The sequence below is a fragment of the Acipenser ruthenus genome, chromosome 21 (genome assembly GCF_902713425.1).
Source record: "Acipenser ruthenus chromosome 21, fAciRut3.2 maternal haplotype, whole genome shotgun sequence".
Taxonomy (NCBI): domain Eukaryota; kingdom Metazoa; phylum Chordata; class Actinopteri; order Acipenseriformes; family Acipenseridae; genus Acipenser; species Acipenser ruthenus.
The window spans coordinates 26830448-26852048 of NC_081209.1; the positions used below are offsets into that span (position 1 = coordinate 26830448).

The 21601-nt window shown below is 39.0% G+C and overlaps 1 protein-coding gene across 3 annotated transcripts in view; it reads left to right on the top strand.

Moving 5' to 3' along the window:
• The window catches only part of LOC117428230 (pro-interleukin-16-like), a 24757-nt gene continuing 3156 nt past the window's right edge, over positions 1 to 21601 (top strand). Inside the window, exons 1-22 of one of the 3 annotated variants that reach the window (XM_058995344.1) lie at positions 1 to 350; positions 6236 to 6642; positions 8851 to 8987; positions 9133 to 9271; positions 9813 to 9959; positions 10459 to 10570; positions 11230 to 11381; positions 11607 to 11717; positions 11960 to 12074; positions 12306 to 12379; positions 12483 to 12711; positions 13165 to 13282; positions 13389 to 13521; positions 13639 to 13726; positions 14145 to 14650; positions 15829 to 15885; positions 16630 to 16771; positions 17477 to 18551; positions 19014 to 19197; positions 20247 to 20348; positions 20842 to 21094; positions 21448 to 21582. In XM_058995344.1, the coding sequence (XP_058851327.1) occupies positions 6286 to 6642; positions 8851 to 8987; positions 9133 to 9271; positions 9813 to 9959; positions 10459 to 10570; positions 11230 to 11381; positions 11607 to 11717; positions 11960 to 12074; positions 12306 to 12379; positions 12483 to 12711; positions 13165 to 13282; positions 13389 to 13521; positions 13639 to 13726; positions 14145 to 14650; positions 15829 to 15885; positions 16630 to 16771; positions 17477 to 18551; positions 19014 to 19197; positions 20247 to 20348; positions 20842 to 21094; positions 21448 to 21582 (4366 nt within the window). In that variant the 5' untranslated portion in view covers positions 1 to 350; positions 6236 to 6285. Of the gene's footprint in view, positions 351 to 2100; positions 2450 to 6235; positions 6643 to 8850; positions 8988 to 9132; positions 9272 to 9812; positions 9960 to 10458; positions 10571 to 11229; positions 11382 to 11606; positions 11718 to 11959; positions 12075 to 12305; positions 12380 to 12482; positions 12712 to 13164; positions 13283 to 13388; positions 13522 to 13638; positions 13727 to 14144; positions 14651 to 15828; positions 15886 to 16629; positions 16772 to 17476; positions 18552 to 19013; positions 19198 to 20246; positions 20349 to 20841; positions 21095 to 21447; positions 21583 to 21601 lie in introns of those variants that run through there. The other 2 variants (XM_058995342.1, XM_058995343.1) reach the window with 2 other exon arrangements.

Here is a 21601-nt window from a genome sequence, read left to right on the forward strand (position 1 = left end):
AATATACTAATTGTAAGACAGGAAAAGGTTACAACTAAGTGGTTAATGCAGTGAAGTGACATCTTTATACACAGCTGCTAAAAGGGAGGGCGGTAGTTGCAAGTACCCAATCTAAATCATTGAAACTTTCTGGCAATGGATTTAAGAAAAAAAAAAAAAAACTCTTCTGAGTAGAAAAGCTAGATTGTTAAACTGTAATCATAGCGCTTGACAGCCTGAAACACAAATATATCCAGATTTTTTTATTTCATTAGACATGCGGTAAAAACAATGGAACCAATACATCCCCTCCTCTCTATTCCATCAAAAGGCATCAGGGGTTTCATTTGTAAAGGAGATAATCAACTCTGGTAAGTAATGTGTTTCGTTTTCTGTTTTTTAGTTGTTGAAACAGAATGTCTGATATAATACAATGCTGCCTGTCGTGCTGGATTCCAAAGAAAGGTTCTGCAGTAGTTTTCTGCTTTAGAAGATGGACGTGAACCCAGCAGATCAGGTAGACCCTGCTTTTCTGAGACTCCTCAGGATTTCCTAATTCAAGCCCTGCTGTTTTGACATCAGCTATTAGAATTTAAAACAGGCTTGGAACAGAATGTCAAGGGCATAGCCAACGTACAGCTGGATAGCTGAAAGAGGCATACAGTGTTTGTTTTTTTTATAGAAACTTGTATTGTAATTTATGTTTTGAGCCAATTAAAGTACAGAAAAGTGTAATGAAGGCATGGTAAAGCACACAGAAGCATAGTAAGCTATACATTTAAAAAGGTCAGCATACAACTCTTTAAGACCCGTGGAGGTTTTTAGTGTTTGAAGAGTATGTCAGTAATAAGGAATCGTGTAAAAAATGCAGAATGAAATGCCATTGTGATATAACTGTAATGATTTTGTATTTACTGTAATGTTATTCTAAGTTCAACAGGCATGATAAATAGCATATACACTAGGGCAGATTGAATGGATAAGCCTCTTGGAATACCAGCTTGTAGAGCCCATTGAAATAGGTCAACACACACAGAAGAAAATAAGAAAATACAAAATCTTCCCAAAGGTGTAGTTACTGCTTTCAGGGATGGGATTTAACAACAGGGAGTTAAGAACAGTATCTGGTTTAGTACAGCTACTGTAGACCACGTTAGCGCATTCATTTTCAACAGAGCTCCATTTAAAATGTACTGGGTGCGGGCTGCTCAGCGAATGTCTGGTGGCTGGGACAGGGAGGGTAATTAGACAGTGCATCTAAAGTATACAGTAACTTGCATTAGGCCAGGCTGTGCATACCTGTGGGGTGGCAAACAGAATACATTTTTGTTGGACTAAAATAAGTGGATTTCTTTCTTTGTAGCTTGTAAACACACATATATTCTTAACTATAATAACCACTATATATATATATATATATATATATATATATATATATATATATATATATATATATATATAAATAGTATAAATAAATTAAGTATTAAATCTTTTGCTTTTTAAGAACCACACATTCACCCACATACAGACATATATACAAACATATATAAAGTAAGAATAATGACAATAGCTTCTTGTTAATCAAGAGCCGCCAAAATGTACTGACAGTGTTAAGTTTATTATACATGGATACTTTATTGCACAACAGAATCATAATGTCTTCATATTTATTTTGGAATGAACTCAGAATTTAGAACAGGTTCTGGAACAGAAAATGAAGGGCATGGCCAACACACAACTGACATTAGCAGTACCAGTTGCTCTCTGTGTGGTAACATTCAGAAAATGAACTGCATGTCAATGGAATATAAATCACTGTGTTTCTTCCAAATACAGCTTTTCTCCACACAAGCTTTCGAGTGAATGTATTTGATGTGATGTTTTGCTTCATTTCTTTCTATGAATGAAGTTTTGTCATTGTCTTGCTTGCTAGCTCACCAGCTCATCAAGGGCACTCAAGCAAAACCAAGCCTTGGCTAAGGTTTTGAAACAAAACAACATTACTGTTCTGTTGCATCAATATTCGAGTCGCAGAGTCTTAAAGGAAACTCAGTCTCACACAGCAGTGCTAATTAAGGGAAGAATGTGCATGTTTTTTTTTTTTTTTGTAAATTTGTTTTTTATTTTAAGACCCAATGGGCCAAACTCCATTTGGAGTATGATTGAGGAAAAGTAGAGTCATACATTACGTTGCTGCAGTTTCTTTTGCTTAGTGGGAAAGGGGTGTGAGTAACTTGATGCCAGATACAATTGTGGAAGGCAGTGGCAAATACAGGACGCTTTCTCTAGAAGCTGCACTGCAAACGGACACCTGCTTCAAAACTGGGAAAACTTAAGACAGTGTGGAATGACATTGTGTTCTCTGGGGTACCTCAAGGACTGGATAAAGGTCTACTCACAGCATATGCTTGCTTGGACTGTATCTGCATGTTTTCTTTGAGGAGTCAGTTTGAAAGAGAAGCAATGCCAGGTGAGTTAAAGGAATGCAACTAAAGCTTAAGGGACTCCGACAACTTATTTAAAATAATAACTCTCGTCCTGTTTATGCTATTTATATAATTGTGATAATCCAGCTACCAACCAGTGGCCAGTGGAGCTATTCTTTAATCTTGGCTGGTGAGACGAGGGCTGTGTCTGTACTCTGTAGGCATCTGGTTCTCTAGTTCTTTAACAGTTTGAGGAACTGTGCCAGGCAGAGTCTGAGGTGTGCTCCTCATAGCTGTGGGTTGTGTAGAAATCTTTCCATTATCAGTACCAGTAATACAAATAGACTGCATTGTCTTTCTCTTGGCACATGTGTAACATGACAGAGACTTGGCATAAACCTTTGACCACTCACACCTCGAGTGAGAGGCTTATTCACAAAAGAGCCATGATTATCTGCAGTTGTAGCTATAGATCACCGACAGGGGGCAGAATCTGTAACGGCAACACTGTCCACTACACTCTTCCCTCGTTACCTCTGTGATTCACTGCAGCCAGTCTATGAGATCCGGGTGAAGGCATCAACATAACAGGGCAGAGCCTGGGCTAGGAACGGTGACCGCTCACGTTGCAAGTGAGAGAATCAATGGCAGTACCTCACACAGCACTGCCGAAAGAGAGGCTGGTCCAGGTGGGAGAAGAATGTGGCAATCCTCTATATGATCATTTCTACATCTTATCGAATGGAGCTCTCTGTTGGACACCTACAGTATGCAACCGGTTCATTTCTGTATGCAGCCTCTAAGATATGTTTTCAGACATGACACTCAGATAAAAGTTGTATTATTTTAACTTTGTACTGTACATACAACATAACATAGGCTGACAGTATGCTAGTCAGTTGAGCTTTTTCAGTCTCTATTGCCTAACTGTGCAACACAGACTGTATTTCATCAAGTAAACAGGAAGTTAAAGCTGTAAAAAAGTGGATGCCGATTGAACAGCTTTCTAAATCAAACAGGGCAGAGGTTCTTCAGTTTCATCGGGAGGTCTGTCATCCAGCCTGCCACAACAAAGGCACAGCAGAATAGAAGGGGCCAATCCTACAAACTTCTGTAAAAACATGTACAGTGATATACCATGGTAAAAGCATAGCAAAGTGGGGTAAGTAAAGCATAGTGAGAGCCTGGTAAAGCACAGCCTAGCAAAATAAAGAACAGAAGAGTGATAAGGTGAACTAAATGCACAGTCTGAGAATGGGAACAGCACGGTAAACTATGAACTGTACAGAAGCCATAGGTGTAAAAACAATGCATATATAAAAAGGGCACATTAAGCATAGATGCATGACCAGATTATAAAAATATATACCGGTATATTCTGCCAGGGTCCCTCTTTTTATACATCAGGATTTTAGACGGTACATCTGTGCATCTGTGCTGGGATTTCATGATCCCACGGGCTGCCAGCGTGCCAGTGTGCCAGCGTGCCAGCGTGCCAGAGTGCCAGTGTGCCAGCGTGCCAGCATGCCAGTGTGCCAGAGTGCCAGTGTGCCAGAGTGCCAGTGTGCCAGCGTGCCAGCGTGCCAGCGTGCCAGCGTGCCAGTGTGCCAGAGTGCCAGTGTGCCAGAGTGCCAGTGTGCCAGTCTGCCAGTATGCCAGCATGCCAGTGTGCCAGCATGTAACTGCTGGGAATTTGAACCATATGAATCCAGGCTGGAGCTCAGTGCCCTTCTAAAACCTGCCACGTTTTAAGAAATTGTCTCAGGACGACTTCTTAAAAAGTGCACAGGCATTAGATTGCCATGGAAACAAAACACAGATTCAAAAGTAAGCACAAATACACTGCCATCCTTATACCACTTGCTAGACGGACCACATGATGCCAGAAGTAGCTGTTGCTGCAGTTATAATTCCTTTCAGCTGGAATAACAGCCACACCCTTGCATGTCATAAATTCATCCTCCTTAGAGAAAAAAAAAAGGTTTGTATCTCACCTAATCCAAGGGAAAATAAACACGTGTTTCTTTAAATGGCAAATTATTCATCAGTCTGCTGCTTTGGTTTATAAACAGCTAATGAGTTCACAGGTCAGTTTCTCTTGTGATTGATAGTTTATATCATGCAACACTTCTTATTATTCATTGGTCTGGGTACTGGTCTGAGGTTAGCCAGCATGGTCTGCCAGTCCAAACAGAAAAAAAAAACTTCCAGTAAGACAGTGTGCTGGGAAAGTGCAGTGCTGTTTGTTAAATGTGGCAAGGTTCAGAGTTTGCATAACTATAGCTTTTTATTTGTCACACTCTATTAGAACTCTGATGGAGAGCAAAGGACATTCTCAGGCTGTGACAGAGGCTGTTGTCTGTATTGGAAACCGACTTAGTGCTGTCAACTTCTCTGTACTGGAGCACAAGCCAAAATAACTAGGACTTGGAAAAGAATCAAAGAACACTGTGCGTGTGTATAGTGAGCTGGATGGAAAACACACATTTTGCAATAAATGTATTTGCACATTATAAAAACACTTTCTTTTTGTTTTTTTTATGTTCAGCTGTTTAAAACAAGAGTGGATTGTGCAGGATAAAATATTTCAGCTCCCCATTTAATGTATTACAAGTTCTCTGCTGTAGAGAAAGTAGATTAAGGTTAGACTTGGACATCAACATGACATATTACAGCTATACTAGGCCTTGTCTTAGAAGAACGCAATATGAAACTGATAGAATGAAATGGTCTTGTTAACACAGGGGAGACAGTGAATCAGGTACAGACTGTGACAGCTTTGACAGCTTACAAAGCTACTTGGTATGGGTATGACATACAGTAGAAGAGTTATCTAAGGTATTCTTGCTGTTGTTTTGTGATATACAAAGTGAATATAACAACATGAAAACGCTGAAGAATACATTAGTTAACATAATATTTCATACCTGAACCAAAATTACTATTGAAGTTTAATATTTTACCCCCTCATGCTATCTTCCCAACACATACTCAAAAACATATTGAACAAACACTGAACCGTACGGAAATCTCAGTGATCACACTCCTCTTCTGAATGTGGAATAAATAAATACACTATTCCTCCGTGCTAAGAAAACTTGCTGACTTTGTTTGGCTGACACTGTATTGATGTGGCCGTTCTCACTGAGCTGCATCATTGCTTACTAAAAACCTTTAGTTTAATAAAATATAAATAAAACGAACACTGTAAATGAATCAGGTTTAACTAGATATCAGGAAGTACATTCTTCTAGTAACCAACCCAAACACATGATGCTCAATTTGGCTTCTTATTTGGAGCTGACCTGCGTGTGTATAAAGTAAGAGCTCATTTTTCAACCCCTTTGTGCTTTGTTGTTATACATCAGTGATGCCCAATGTTATTGATAAGGGTGTGGGTAACATATATTTTACATATACTGTAGCCTATAGTAATAAAGCAATGTAATTTTCATTAAAATACGAATCAGGTGTTGGTTTAGGGCTGGTTACAGATCTGGTGTAGTTTAGTATTTGGGCAAATCAGAGTAAATAGAAGGGGTAGCCATTCCTGTCAGGATTGAAATGCATTGGTGGAGGTCTGCAAGAAACCTCACGTTGACCCCCAGCATTACTAAATCCTCCCTATATTATCCAGTCTCTAAGAGCCAATGGAGGTAAAGAGTCCTGTTCAAAGTACAAAACTCCAAGATGGGAATTAATAGGAAGTCATGAGGCAACATGTGCTTTCTAAGCAAGGAAGAAAAGAGCTTTTATCTAGTCTGCCTCAACAGTCTCTCAGAACACTTATGAAACAGGATTCCTAACTGAATTTTCTAATTGCTTTACAGAATGTCTCTTTCCATTAGCTGGCCAGGGCAGAGGAAATCCATCAGCAAACATGCCACACAGCTATACCAACCACAAGAAGAAAGCTAATGGGCTTGCGATGAAGACGGAGAGGAGAAGCACTACAGGCAAAACCAACAGGAGGTCGCGGAAGCTTGGGCTCATTTCCAGGTCGTTAATACTGTGCAATTCCAAAAACAGTGACGAAGGATCGAGCCCTGAGGAAAAATACCCTGATCCAGCTGAAAACGAGAAATACAGTGGGAGAGAACGATCGGAGAGAAACCCCAGGGCACAGGTGCTGTCCACAACACACTCTGCTGAACACAAAGATTGTGACCCACAAAGGACCACAGGAGAACATGAGGAACATGCCAAGAAGACTATGAGGAGAACATTTTCCATTAAGGTACAGGATGTTTAAGATTTTTCAGATTGACTATCTATCTATCTATCTATCTATCTATCTATCTATCTATCTATCTATCTATCTATCTATCTATCTGTCTCTTTCTCTCTCTCTTTCTCTCTCTCTCTCGCTATATAGTTATGCTTATTGTACATATTAGAAACATATTTTGTTTTTAAAAGACAACTAGTTTGCAGAATTTATATCAACATTTTATTAATATTAATTATGAATAAATTGTGAAAATACAGCTCTATAGTTTTCTAAAAATGCTGAAAGTTGAACCCTTTTCCTAGGATTCACTATGATGAAGGTTTAACTGCTGATAACTGATTGTAAATTCATATCCAGTGCACTTCATAAATTGGGTTCAATTATCTAATGGAATATAATAAGAAGATAATTCATATTATTACAATTAAAACATGCATTTTCTATATACAATATTTGTATTCTTTTTTATGTTTCTTGAAGGATAGAATAAGTCAAATAATAATATAGCCAGTAAATTGTTGTCTCGTTTTACTAAGCATTAAAAACAATCTAATTGGGCATAATGCTTTGAGTTAAATTCTAGTTTAAAGATCCATTAGGTATGTATTTAGCCTGGATTACAAACTTAAAATTGAATAACTCAAGTACAATAACAATACACTATCAGACATGTCCTGTATTCAGTCAGAATTATGAACTAGTGTTGAATAGTTCATCTATTGCTATGTGAAAGTTATTAGAATATTATTACATTTGCAGTATAAATGCTTCTATGGGAATGTGCTTTCTCTATTGGTTAGCCATGTTGTTATGTGCGTAGATGGTTGATAAGTCATTGATGAGCTATTTAGCTTTAATAAATTAGGATTTTGTGGTTTCATGTTTTTTTCTTCTATATTGTAAATATATGCATCCTTTTAACAAGCCATACATTGTGGTGTGGTATTAATTTTTGAACCCTTAGCATTTCACCGGTATGTTAAGATGTATTTACACATGGGGAAAGAGCAGCTCACGGCATGATGAATATTTGTCCATTTCACTTGAAGTTCAATGAGATTTGGCAGCTCAGCTGTAAACGGCTGATAATTCCAGGAGACGTCTAAAGATAGCCATTTTTAACATTTTGGTTTTGTTTTTCCATTATAAGACTCATAAGTGATGTTGTTTGATGTTTGAGGTTGGACAGTTGCTTGTGGACTTTGAACTGGGCTAAGTAAAAATAATAATAATAATAATAATAATTTCACAATTATGACTTTCAAAGGCCATGCTATGTACCCTCAGAAAATAGCTGGATTTTTTTTTTTTAAATGAGAAAGCAGCTTCTAAGAAGAAACCTAAATGAAAGACTCCTGACTGCTACATTTTGAAATGTAGTTAAAGCGCTGTAAGTTGTTTCCGATTAGTCTTTTTTCCTTGTTTGTTATCTTGCAATTTCTCATGCAAATCAAATACTGCTAATCACATGGCCAGTATATTGTAATTGTCTGCTGCTCATATCCACGTACGGTGCAATATCTACTGGCTTTACACAAAGGAACCCGAGGGGATAAAGTTGTTCATAAAATCCTGATGCAGATCGCAGAAGAAATTCCATTGATGTCATGGAAACAGGCTTTTTTCTAAACAACAGCAGCCTATGGTCAAACATGAGGCTGCACTGATTTCAATGGATTAACTATTTATTTTTTTCAGCTGGGGAAAAAAAAATGCTGTATGTTGACAAATCCATATTTAAGACAATTTTAAGACGTATTAAAATGACTTAAAGTAAATTAATAATACAGAATAAGTTATCATGCTCTCATTGCTATATTTGAATACACAGTTGTGCCTAAATGCTCTCACATTACCTTGCAGAAAACTTGAATGAACAACTCTTTAAACTTGGCAGACAATTCATTCAGAATCTATGGATTTCTCACCCGCAACATGTGCTGAACATTTAAATGCAACGTTCTTGTTAAGGGAAACAACAGTGCAATTACAATATGACAGAATCTCATTGAAATCAAACGTTCCGGGGAAGTGGGGGGAGGTAATTTTCTAATGTATACACACTGATGGATATTAAATGAATTGAAAACTTGTGTGAAGCGGAACATGAGAAGGGCCACTTACTCTGTCTCAATCCCAACAAAAGCAGCCTATGTGAACCCTGAAAGAACAGCAGCTTTATATTTATACCACTGGTGTCTTGTTATTAAACAGGAAAGCAGCATCTGGAAATTGTGTGTGGCTACTGGTGATGAAGGTCTGGGGATTCAAATCTCTGCAAATAACACCTCTGCAGTACCAAACAAAGGAATTACTGTTAGCCATGTGATGAATGGAGGGGCAGCACACAGGTAAGCCTCAGTCTGTACCACTGATTCAGTGGTGGTGGTATGCTGTCCTGCATTTCTCTGTAGCCTTGTACATGCTTTCTGGATTATACTTACACGTGTATTGTTACCATTATATTGTCTGCTACATCTTTTGCTCTCTACTCAGAGATGGTCGTCTTCAGCCTGGGGATGAGCTGCTAACAGTGAATGGACAATCCCTGACTGGCCTCTCAAGACATGAGGCTGAGGCTGTGCTCCAGACAGCAACAGGGCTAGTGGATTTGGTAGTTTCCACCAAGCTAATGGTACGCTTTTTTTCTTTTTAAAAAAACATTTAACTGCAATCACTGAATTTTACTAGGCTTTTAGTGAAAGTAACAGTTATGTAAAACTTCCAATAAAACACTACTAACAAGTGACATTATAATTGACGACTGAATACGTTCTATTTGTCTTCAGATTAACAAACATGAGTTTGTACTGTAAAGGACTGAGCATCTCAGAATTAATTTGAGGTTTGCTATTTTTTCTGAGCACAGACAGATAAGAGTTACAGGTGGGATTTAAAAAAATGTCAGTGACACTAAACTCTGCACCACTGCACAGCTTCCAAGTGATGTTTCTTATGAGACACATGGTCCTATTCACAAAGATCATGAGTTAATTAAAGAATGTTTTCTTGAAGTCCATTCTGAGGGATAAAAAAAATGTATGCATGGAAGAACATTTTCATGAAAATCTGTACAGTAGCTAAGTCATCAAAGACATTAAAAAAATAAAGAAAAGAATAACTTGCATAATGACATGTGGCCATAGCTTATTTCTCTCTATATTTTTCTTTTACAGACTTGTCCTGTAGATGAAGATAAAAGGTCACTTTTATGTAACAGATCTACCTCGGTTTCTGCACCACCAACTACCGACAAAGAAAACCAGCAGCCTCAGACAAACATCATTGATAAAGAAAATGCTGGGAACGACATTCACCCAAAGGTGACTGCCTCTGCCTTACCCTTAATCAGGCTCATTCTCTTTGACCAGCTTCTCTCAAAGTAAAATGCTATCAGCATAACTGATTCATTTATTTTCTTTCCAAATCTGCAATGAACAACTTAAACCCTAGCTGCACAAAAAAGATGTACTGTATCCATACAAAGCCATACATTAAATAAACAATGGTGTGCACATGAGATACGAGAAAAGGCCATTTCAAGTTTCTCACACCTCGTTAATCCTTATAAATGTTTGTCATGGTAAATTTACAGTTTGACTTGCTTTTTTTCCATACATTCTAACATTTTTTCCCCCCACCATACTGGTTTTTGCTTGTCTTTACCAACTGTGTGGTACATAAACAGACTTACCATCTATTGTTGACTAGGCACAGGAATGCAGGCATCAGGTTATAATGATGTGTGCTTTGTTTAACAGAGTACAGATGTCAAGATGCAACGTGCGTTTTAAGGTTGATTATCTTTTTAACTGGTTGCAGAGAAACAGCACAGACATGACTGGGGAGGGATACAATGAGCGTGATGCAGAAAAATCAGATAATTATTCCCAGACCAAGTTGTCCTGTAAAAGAACTCGGAGTAATTCTACTAGTAAGTATGCATTTGAATAAATATGAACATATTAAGCCCTTCCTATTTTTATAAAATCATGCTAAGCTTGTCATACTAAATTCTAAACTACATGTAAACCAGTTTAATCATGTAAATGAGTAGGTAATTCCAAAAAATGCATGTTAATAGTCTGAGCAATTATCACTCATTTTGAACTCTCATTTCCCCAGGAATAGTGTGTGTGTGTGTGTGTGTGTGTGCGTGCGTGCGTGTGTGTGTGTGTGCGTGTGTGTGCGTGTGTGTGTGCGTGTGTGTGTGTGTGTGCGTGTGTGTGTGTGTGTGGAGGGGAGTTAAATATCAATGGAGTTAATTAGACGTTTCTTTATAGGCTTGTTACCACTGTAGAAGAAAATTAAATTCTGTATACCAGATTTGTTACTTGTGTTTTCTTTGTTCAGTGTTTTTAAATGTCACTAACTACATTGCACTGTAATAACACAATATGGTTGTATGAAACAACTTGCTTAATTACAAAATAAAAAAAGAAATGTTGGCAGTTGCTAGCGTCTTTTGTAATAGCACTGTTTTTGCACATGTGGTTGTAGATACGTACTATGTAACCACATATGTAATGACAGTGTAATTACAGTGTAGTTAGGGTCACTCAATGTGAAGTGTTCCCCTTGTGTGCGTTTCAGGTGTCAATCCCTATTGGATTGGAGATTTAGATGACCTTATCATTAAAACACCAGAGATGTATAATAGTAACAACACACAGGGAAATCCCGGTTTCTACAGCAACAGGAAGGCACTCTCCCAGCAGCTGGAGTTTCCTGATGCACCTGCCCAGGTAAGAAGCAGTCAACAGAAAAGATCACATGTGTATACAGCTGTTTGGTGTCTTACTGGATAAGGTTGTGTGAGCAGCATGACTATTTAAAGGTTAAAAGACCCATCTGTACTGACGCCACAAGGCACCATGGGGACTGCAATAAGGGCATGCCAATAGGATCGCTACACGATTTCATTGTTTGTACATTACGTATTACATGTCTTTGTTTTTTTTCCTCAAAAGGTTATTGCAAGACCCACTCGGTCTTTAAGCTCGGCACACTTAGTGAACTCGAGCAGCAGCGTGCAAGCCTGTGTTATTTCTAATATCGTTCTGATGAAGGGTCAAGGCAAGGTAACTTGGTTTTATTCTAACAAATGACATTATTATTTTGCACTTTGTTACTTGTAGATGCATATTTGGGGTGCAATTGCCACAATCACATATTCCTCTATTTGTATGTAAATGTAATATCTGAGGGCTGATTACTATAGTTCTGGGGGTGATAAAAAAATATATTCCTCCGATTTATTTGAAGAATGGACGTTTATTTGGATGATTCCGCATTTACCTAAATGGTCTTTATCACTCGTCAGGGTTTAGGGTTCAGTATAGTCGGTGGAAAGGACAGCATGTATGGACCAATAGGAATCTATGTCAAGACTATTTTCCCAGGTGGAGCAGCGGCAGCTGATGGAAGATTACAAGAAGGTACAGTAGCAGAAAGTCATACATTTCATTCTGCATGTATGTTTTGTTGTGTAGCTGTGCATTACTTTATGTTACAGGAGATGTAAGAAACTTGCAACCAACATAGTGGCAGCTTTCTGAGGCTAACACAGTTTAGATGGACCTCTGAGAAGTAATTTCTTAAGCAGGTTTGCTATATATTTACTATGGCTCTAGTGATCACAGTACAAACAGCATTTTTATGTATCACAGGAGATGAAATACTGGAGTTGAATGGCAAGTCGCTGCATGGATTGACCCACGATGAGGCCCTGAAGAAATTTAAGGTATATGCTAAAATGCAAATCCATGATTTTATAGCAATTTATAAAATACAATAAACAATGGTGGTTTTACTGAGCGCTGCATTTTGTGCATTTTGTTTTGAAGCAAACTAAGAAGGGCTTGCTGATGCTGGCTGTGCGGACCAGCCTGCGGATCGAAGCCTCGTCCAGCTCCTCCGGCGTCTCCCACCTGTGGCGCTCACGCTCCCTCAGCTCCAGCGCCACCATCAGCAGCCGGGGAAGCTGCTCCGGCCCCGAGCTGGCAGACTGCAGCTTCCTCCCCAGCCCAGCCAAGCCCAAAGACAGAATCATGATGGAAATCACTTTGCACAAAGGTGAAACACGCTCTGACCCCTCGGGGTCAAAACTGCTTTGTAAAAAAGTACAAACTGGATGCACTTTTGTCAATGGCCCAACCGGTTTTGGTAAAAACTGAAAAGGGGGTAGAATCGCTTGAATGAGGGTTAATGCCATTGTAATAAAACATGTTTGATATCATAGTTGCTTGGATTTGGATTTTGGAAATGCAATCTTTGTGCACAAGTGGTGCTTTCCACTGGCAGTGCTGCTCCTTTGAGACGGTCTAGGACGCCTCTGGTAATTTGACTTTGGCCTCACTAGTAATGACAGTCAGTTAACTTAGCTTTTATCTGATAATTGAAATGCATCTTTGCGTTTGTAAACTACAGATATTGCTATTTTGGATCCTCATTTCTGCAATAAGCCAACCAATAAGATAATTTCATCTTTTGCTTAATGCAGCTTTTCACCTTGTCTCTTGTCTTCAGAATTGGGTGTGGGCCTGGGGATTGGGCTGTGCTGTGTCCCCTCCAGTGAAGGCTACCCTGGCATTTACATCCACACCCTCTCCCCTGGCTCTGTGGCCCACATGGATGGAAGACTAAGGTATTTGTTCACACACCCCAGGAACAGTATATTTGAGCTGCCTATTTGTGTTACTGTGTTTTTGACATATGCATGCCCTTAAAGCATTTTTGACTGTGCATTTCAGGGGTGGGGATGAAATCGTAGAAATCAATGAAACAGTGGTTCACAGCATGACTCTCAATGAGGTTTACACAGTCCTCAGCCAATGCCACCAGGGGCCTGTCCAGGTTATCATCAGTCGTCACCCGGATCCGAAGGTAGGTAGGGTGCACAAGTGTTTGCTTATTCATAACAACACAAAGAGCTCCTTTGTAGAGCCCATTCAACATAATTGTTCAGTGATTATCTCTAGAATGTCATCATTTGTTCTCTAGGTTTCAGAACAGCAGCTAAACGAAGCCATTGCACAAGCTGTTGAAAACAGCAAACTGAAAAAAGTCAAGAGTCAGTGGAGTATAGAAGGTACACAAAATAACATGATTCAATCATTCAAATGGTATGGAGGTAAAGGTTGAGCATGCTTTATACCGGTAGATCAAAAGTAGTACCAGAACATGTTTGTTTCTTATAGAATATATGAAACTATTTAAATTTATTAAGGACCATATTAAGGAATGTTAAGGACTATTTAATTAAAGCCCAGGTAAATTAATTAAATCACAGTTCATCAAATGTTTATTCTTATTTTTTAAAGCAGTGTTTAAACAAAGAGAATGTTTTTAAAAACAGTCCTTAAATAACATTGCATGAAACAGTCCTAAAGGTTTGTGAATAGGGGGTGTGTGGTGCAATCAGAATTGATTTTTGGTGTTACCCCCCCCCCAAAAAAAAAAAAAAATATATATATATATATATATATATATTGCCCCTTATCTTTCAGCCCTGAAAAAGAATGAGCCGTGCTCCCATGGAAAGCAGAAGTGTGAAAAATGCTTGGAGAGAAGTTTCAGTCAACTGAATAACAGGAGACCCCAGAAGCTGATGATCCGCTCAAGCAGCGACACGAGCTCCAACCACAGATCACCCTGTTCTAACGGGGGCTCAGCCTACTCAACCCAGCAGGCAGGCATGAAGTGCAGGGTCCACAGTGTTGACGTGCCCATGACCGCTCCACAAAGCACTGTGGCTGGATCGCCAGGCTGGTCGGTTATAGAGATCAAACCATCCCCTCCTCACCCAGACGATTACAACGTACCTAACAGCAAACATTCCAGCCAACAATCTACAGACTTCATTATCAAAACCGCAAGAGCCTCCAAGCCAAAGCCTCCACCGAGGAGGTATTTTAAACAGCAAGAAGATTCAAAGGAAGAGCATTTTTCTGATCATGGAGGTGTGAACGGAGATTCACCCAGCGACTGGAAACCATCTACTACAAAGTGCCAGGTAGGATTTTATAAAAGAAATGAACCACTCTGCGTAAGAGGAGATCCTAGAGTTAAATACTAATGATTCTGTACTATCATTACACCTATCAAAGCTAAGCCTCAGTCTTTTAATACTTACACATTTTACTAGCTTTATCGTTATGTGAATATGCTACGTGATGCGATATATAATTTAAGACATAGTATGCACTGGTGATTTCCTTAAAAGCATGACATGACTGTTAGTGTGTTTGTAACAACTTCAATGCACACACTCAGACAATTATAGAGCGCTGTATAATAATCCTGGGTGTCATTTGTCAAGAGGCCTGTTGAAACGAAAAGGCTGCAAGGTAACATTATAACACCTCTCAAACCTCAGTGCAGAACAGGCAAGGTTTGTCTGTGGATGTTTACACTGGCTGTTGCCAGAGCAGATGTAGTTTGACCAACAGCAAGAGCACAGTAACTGGTGTGTTTAAGAAAAGGGTCTGAGCTTTATATTCTATATACCTTTATCCCTTTATGGTACACACCATAAAAAATATAACAGAACACTTTTTACAACATTCATGTTTATTGATTTAAGTCTTACAAACATGAATCTGGCCACATATATGTTTTTTTTTTATTATTAAAATATGAAGATGTATTTTTAAACATACATTGTACGTTTACTGTTTCTGGATATGCTTCCACAAGTGCTCAGCAAATGCACAGACCTTTTAACACGTTTCAAATCAACATCATCTCCAGCTGATTTTTTTTTTGTCTTGCTGTAAGACCTGTGGATGCCCAAAGTTGTTCATTGTCATTTCAAGGAGACGGGATACATGCTATATCTACTGGGTCATGTGCCTGTGAGGAAGGGCTGATGTCTTCATTCTCACTACCATCACTTATATTATTATTATTATTATTATTATTATTATTATTATTATTATTATTATTATTATTATTATTATTATTATTTATTTATTATCCACCTCATATCTGATAACCCAGGCTATATTGACCAATTAAACAGGGTGTGGGCTACAAAAATGAGATTTATTTACTGCATACGTGAATTTTATTTCATAATGATAAGCGTGGATAATAGAGCTATATACTACATATGATATGCATGCATTTTCTGTGCATCTTAATTTTATATGTTGAAAAATGTGAAGTATAACTTTTTTCACATGATTTTAGTTTTTTTACAGTTTATTCATGGCTTTGAGAAAAATTCCTGATTTACTCTTTAAAAATGTACGTTTGAGTATTTCTCTGATTTGTTTTGTTTGCATAAATGGGGGGTGGAGGACATAATTTTGAATATTATGGACATCTAGTTCCATAATATTCAAAATTAAGCTTCAATGCTTCACTGCATAGTAAATTGACTTAATTACAAGAAAAAAACAGAACCCTGGAAATGTGCTATCAAGCCCCTTATAAAAGTGAACTATGGTCAATTTGCTTGGCAATTTTACAGTTTCTCATGATTTTCCTATGCATGCATTTGACTGTACATGCTTTACCATGCTTCCAATATGCTTTACTACACATTGCTATGCTTTCCCAAGGTATGCCACAGTTAGCTTTTAAAAGGGCGTCCTTTTATTGGCTCCCAACCCCCATTTTTATGTACTTATGTATTTATTTATTTTTTTCCCTGACTTTTGTGGTTAATCTGGACTTTTTGAATTATTTTAGTAAAATGTAACAACTGTGATTCCCCTACTGTATGCACAGATTTTCCAAAATGCCTGTGCTAGGACATCAGATATTAATAAAACCAAGATGAATACTAATGTCTGCCTTTTACAGACATTCAGATCCAGTTGTTGCATAATCAGCATTGTTTAGATTTCAGCCTGCAGAATTGATTTCATGTATACGGTTTATTTAATGCATGCCTTGGTGATGCATGTCAAATTGAGAGATGAACGGATGCATTGCTGTAGCTTTTGTGGTCTGTGCAAATTGTCTTGTTTCCTGTTTGTGTTACAGGAAGCAGGGAGCTTGGTGTCTGAAGGAACTAAAACGGTTCACACTAACACTCTCTGCGTGACTTCATTATCACCAGGGGACTCTGGTCACTTCTCTGAAACTGCAAAAGATAACTCTTTACGAGCAGAAGGAAGACACCAAAGTACGTATACGTTTTATCACTAGAACACATTTAAAAATAATCTATTTTTTAGGTACAATGAATTAGGTGTATCTTGTAGGATATTGTAGTATAAGTTTTTGTTGGACTGGTAAAAGTGTAAGATATAGTAGTTGCTTCCTTGACTGTTTCCTGAGGTTTAATGCAAAGCCTTTCACAAAAGCAGTAATCAAACATAGTTCAGCCATGTCAGTATTTTTTGAGTGGTTGTTGAGCATTCTTGGATGGTAATAGGGGTTTAAAATAATGATTATTATAAAAACCTTGTAACATTTCAAATGTTTCCACTACTTGATTGCTAAAACCAGATAAAACTACAGCAAATAGCCCTCATTGCTAATCCATCAACATTGAGAAATACCCTTTGAAAAAAATGATATGCATTTGCTGAACAGTACAATGTTTTAAATGTAAGACTGATAAGCTATGTTTTCTGCAAAGCAGCACTTGTTTGATTTGGCTCTTTTAATAGTGGATGTGATTGTTAGTATCTTACTTCACTCAGCACTAACACCTCTATGTGCTGTTGAGGCTTTTTGTCAACAAAGGGGAAATCATATTTTGCCTTGGCTTCTTTTATAACAACAACAACAAAAAAAAAAAAAACTGACCCTTACTATTTCCAACAACACAAAGGCTGTATGTAGTCAGGCTTCATAATTTTAATATATGGCTGCTTCAAACTAGGTGTTGGTTCTCCTACAAACTTCTCTACGGGAACTAAAAGGCCAGCATTAAGAAGACAAGCTCACATGGATCTCTTTGTGGCTCATCAAACACAAGACCCGTCGGTAAGGATTGCAGACAGTACTGAGGGACAACCAAGCTGTGCCATCATGAGTCAGGAGAATGGGCAACCAGACCTGAACGGCTCCTCCGTGCACGAAAAGGATGCACCTGAAGGAGCTGTGGCTGTAAAAGACCCCCAGAATGTTAAGAAAGGTCCTCCAGTGGCACCAAAGTCGGTTTGGGTTCGCCAGAGCCTGAAAGGTTTAAAGAGTGGAAAACTGCCAGCAACAACCAAACCTCGGGACGGGGGCACACCAAATCCAAGAAGCATGTTTGGTGTGAGCTTAAGAAATACTTCGACCAAATCCAACTTGTCATTCAAACAGAAAATTAGCTCTTTTGAAACTTTCTCTAGCTCTGAATCTACTGAAAGAGGAACTAAGAGGATTGCTCCATCACTGTCTTTACCCTTGGTAGACAAACCTCCAAGCAGAAGTGACACAACTTCAGCTGTCAACACTGCTTGTCATGCTGCCAATAAAGCAGCTGAGGTTAGCCCACCTGATGAAAGCAAGTCAGCAATAGAGGTGACCATCCCAGCAGCAGAGCCAGAGGTACCTTCCTCTCCCCCGCCAGCGTCTTCATTGCCCAGCCCCAGGAGAAGCAGCAGCACAAAAACTGTGCCCTCCACAGCATCGCTGGAACCTGAAGAAAACATGGTGTTCAAGTCCCCTAGCCAACGGACAAGAAGCTTCCCACTGGCTACCACCCCGTCCTCTGAAACCTCCAACCTGAAGACCTATGATGGAGAAAGCCTCTGTAAAATTCTCTCGTTCAGTAATCAAGTATCGCATGCGTTAATGAGGTCAATGCGTTCCCTTCCTCAGTCCCCCTCCATCTGGCACAGCAACCCTTGGTCTGCTGCTCCAGGATCCCCCCAAGCAGCTCCTGACGATGACTTGTCCTGGGCTGACAAGACCCCCGGGTCGCCTTCTGTTGACCTGAGCCATGCTGAGAAGGGATTTTCTGTCAGGTAAGTTTCCCAACAGGAATGAGTTTTGTTTCTCCATGTTATCAGAAGTAGGCTCGTGTTCTTGGGTATTTTAAACCTAACAAATGTATAGCAAGTGCTTGAACAGTCCTAAGTTCAAATGCTAGTATGAAATTTAGACCGGTTCAGTTCCACTATAATTTAAATTACTTAAAATAGTCTGCATTCATACTTTTTATGCTGCGGAGAAAATGTTAATGTAAATTGGCATCACAAAATCTTTTGTTTTTGGTATTAAGAATTAAGAATTGGTTGAGAAATTCTTAATGACTTTACAAATGAAGCCTCCTATATTATATCTCCCAACAAAACATTGGGCCTTATTCCCAAAGCTTCCTCACAATATAAAGTGGACCAGCAGTAAGAAAGTGTATTTGAAAGTCACGGTTATCGCTCCTGTAAGGTTTCCAGAATGCTAAAACAATCATTTTCCTTCCACAATAGCTTGGCAGAGCTCAGAGAATGCACGATAAACATGGCGGACGAGAAGAGAGAGGACGGGAAGAGGGAACGCACCTCGTCCCTCTCCTCCTCAGCCTCGGCCCAGTCACTCATCTCCCTCATTCCTGCAGAGGAGATCAAGAAGATGATAGAGGAGGTGAAGGCCCTAGATGAAGAAACCCTGAAGGTACAAGTCTTCTTGTTGTCTTTACCACTTCTTTGGAGTCTGCATAGCTCCTTTAAATGAACGCAACGTTCTGTACCGTGTTTTAGGACTAGCACAGTCAAGTTTGACCAAACATAGTTAGTTTAATGATTTAAAAAAAGTGATAGAGAGCAGGCCCACCAGTGTATTAAGTGTTATAAGAAATGTCTGAATGTGAAAGATGGTGTCCTTTTATCATTCAGTTAAAACAGGGCTGTGATTCATTCAGTGCAGTGCTCTATTCTATATGATGGTTGAGACCAGGTAGAAGCATTTGTCTGGAGTGCACTGCAATATGTTCTAACTTTGATCATTTCCTTTACAAGTTAAATATTTGCTGTGTTGCGGCCAATTCTTTTTCCTTCATCTGACACTCTATCAGGATGAATTAGCTTATAACCTAAGTGCCCATTATGCATTTCCCTCCGGCAGCAAAAAGGCTAAGGGCATCAAGAAACAGTTACATATTTTCCTGTTCCTATTAAAAATGCATTCACCTTTCAGCTGGATTTAAGTGTCTCGGTAGCCCTCAACGTCTCTGTTTCCATTGTTTTAAAAGCACAACCGTGTCCCTCATGACAGCAGTTCTAATAGGCAAAACACGACAGGTCAATTGGCTACAGCTGCCTTCTCTAATAGTTACAACACCTGGAAGAAAACACTTCAGAAACACCAAATATCCGTTCTGTTATTGTTAATTGCAGCAGCTGCTCTTTATTAAGACACTCTGGTCAGCTGGTACTGAAATAAACTGGGTACTGCAGAGGAGAGTAAGTATTGCGAACGGGAAACCATGTAACAACACATCTGGTGTGAGTTTGACGCCACTTGTTTTTTTTAATGCAGTGTATAAAATACCTAGACTAGAGCTTTGTTTTAAACTGAAGTAGCACATACTATAAATATACAACTGATAACTTGCACGTCTCAACCTCAGTAAACCACGTTTTAAGAATGTCAATGAGTGTAATATTTAGTATTAAGCTACTTTTATGTATTAATATACTGGGTGATTGTTTCATTTTATTCAGCAATTTGAAGACATTCACGTTGTAATTTTGCACAAAGAAGAAGGCACTGGGCTGGGATTCAGTATTGCTGGTGGGATAGACCTTGAAAATAAAGTGACCACAGTGAGTATAATAAATAGGAGTACTTTTTGCATTGGTAGATTGGGTTTTAATAAGAGAATGTGTATTTGAGAAGCCGGTGTTGTTTTTTCTACACTATATGATCACTGGGAAAAGTATCTGTCTGTCTTATTTCCTCAATTTAGCAAAGCTGTCAAAAAAGCTAACCTTTGTGTGCGTGTGTCTGTGTGCAGTACACTGCAGCATTAACAATAATTCAATGAGTCCACAATTATTGTCTGTTGTTAAGACCTGCTTACCTCCATCCTTCCCCATCCAACAAAAAATTATTTACATCACCAGGTAGCATCCATATTTTGGTGTGTCAGCACACAAACAATAAAAGCTAAGTAAAAGTGTGCATAGCCAATAAAAAAGATCTACAATAAATAAAAAGACAAGTACCCCCATAGCACGAAACAGCTGAAAGTACTGTATTAAAGGTATTGAAAAGGTGCTCTTGCTCGCATCTTACATCTCATTCACATGCTGTCAGGTACACAAGGTATTTCCCAGCGGACTGGCATCAGAGGAAGGAACCATTCAGAAAGGGGATGAGCTGTTATCCATTAACGGGCAATCCCTTAAAGAGGTGACGCACAGTGAGGGCACAGCCATTCTCCGGCAGGCCAGGATGCTGAAGCAGGCGGTCATCGTTATTTGCAAATCAAAGGAGAGCGACACAGGAAATGATGAGAGCAGTGAAAGCAGCATGACCACAAGTGCTGTTGAAAATCCAAGTGTGATAGGTAAGTCAGATTGGGGCATTAGTCCACATCACAAACAACCACAAAGTCCAGCATCACTTTTCATGAGCACGAAATTCACAAACTGTGGCTGTTTCCCTGTCAGCATTCACGTCTGGGACCTCCTGACTCTCTCACTGTCTCTCCCACCTGGACACCTATTGAAATTGATGATGAAATGTTTGAAGTGAGATATCTAATCCTGACAAAAATAAACAGTGGCAGTGACTGCAGATCTACAGCCACCACTAGGTGGCACTATAAGGCAATGATCAAAGTGTGGGGTTTATAACAGGAAAGAGAATTAAATGGGGAAAAATACATGTACACCATTGAATCTAACTTTATGCTTTCAGATGCAGAGGATGCGGGTTCCGATACAATCACTGTTGAGCTGGAGAAGAACGCAGGGGGTGTGGGGTTTAGTTTGGAAGGAGGCAAAGGGTCCATTCACGGAGACAAGCCCCTTGTCATCAACAGAATTTTTAAAGGTAAGCTGTTGGAAGGAAA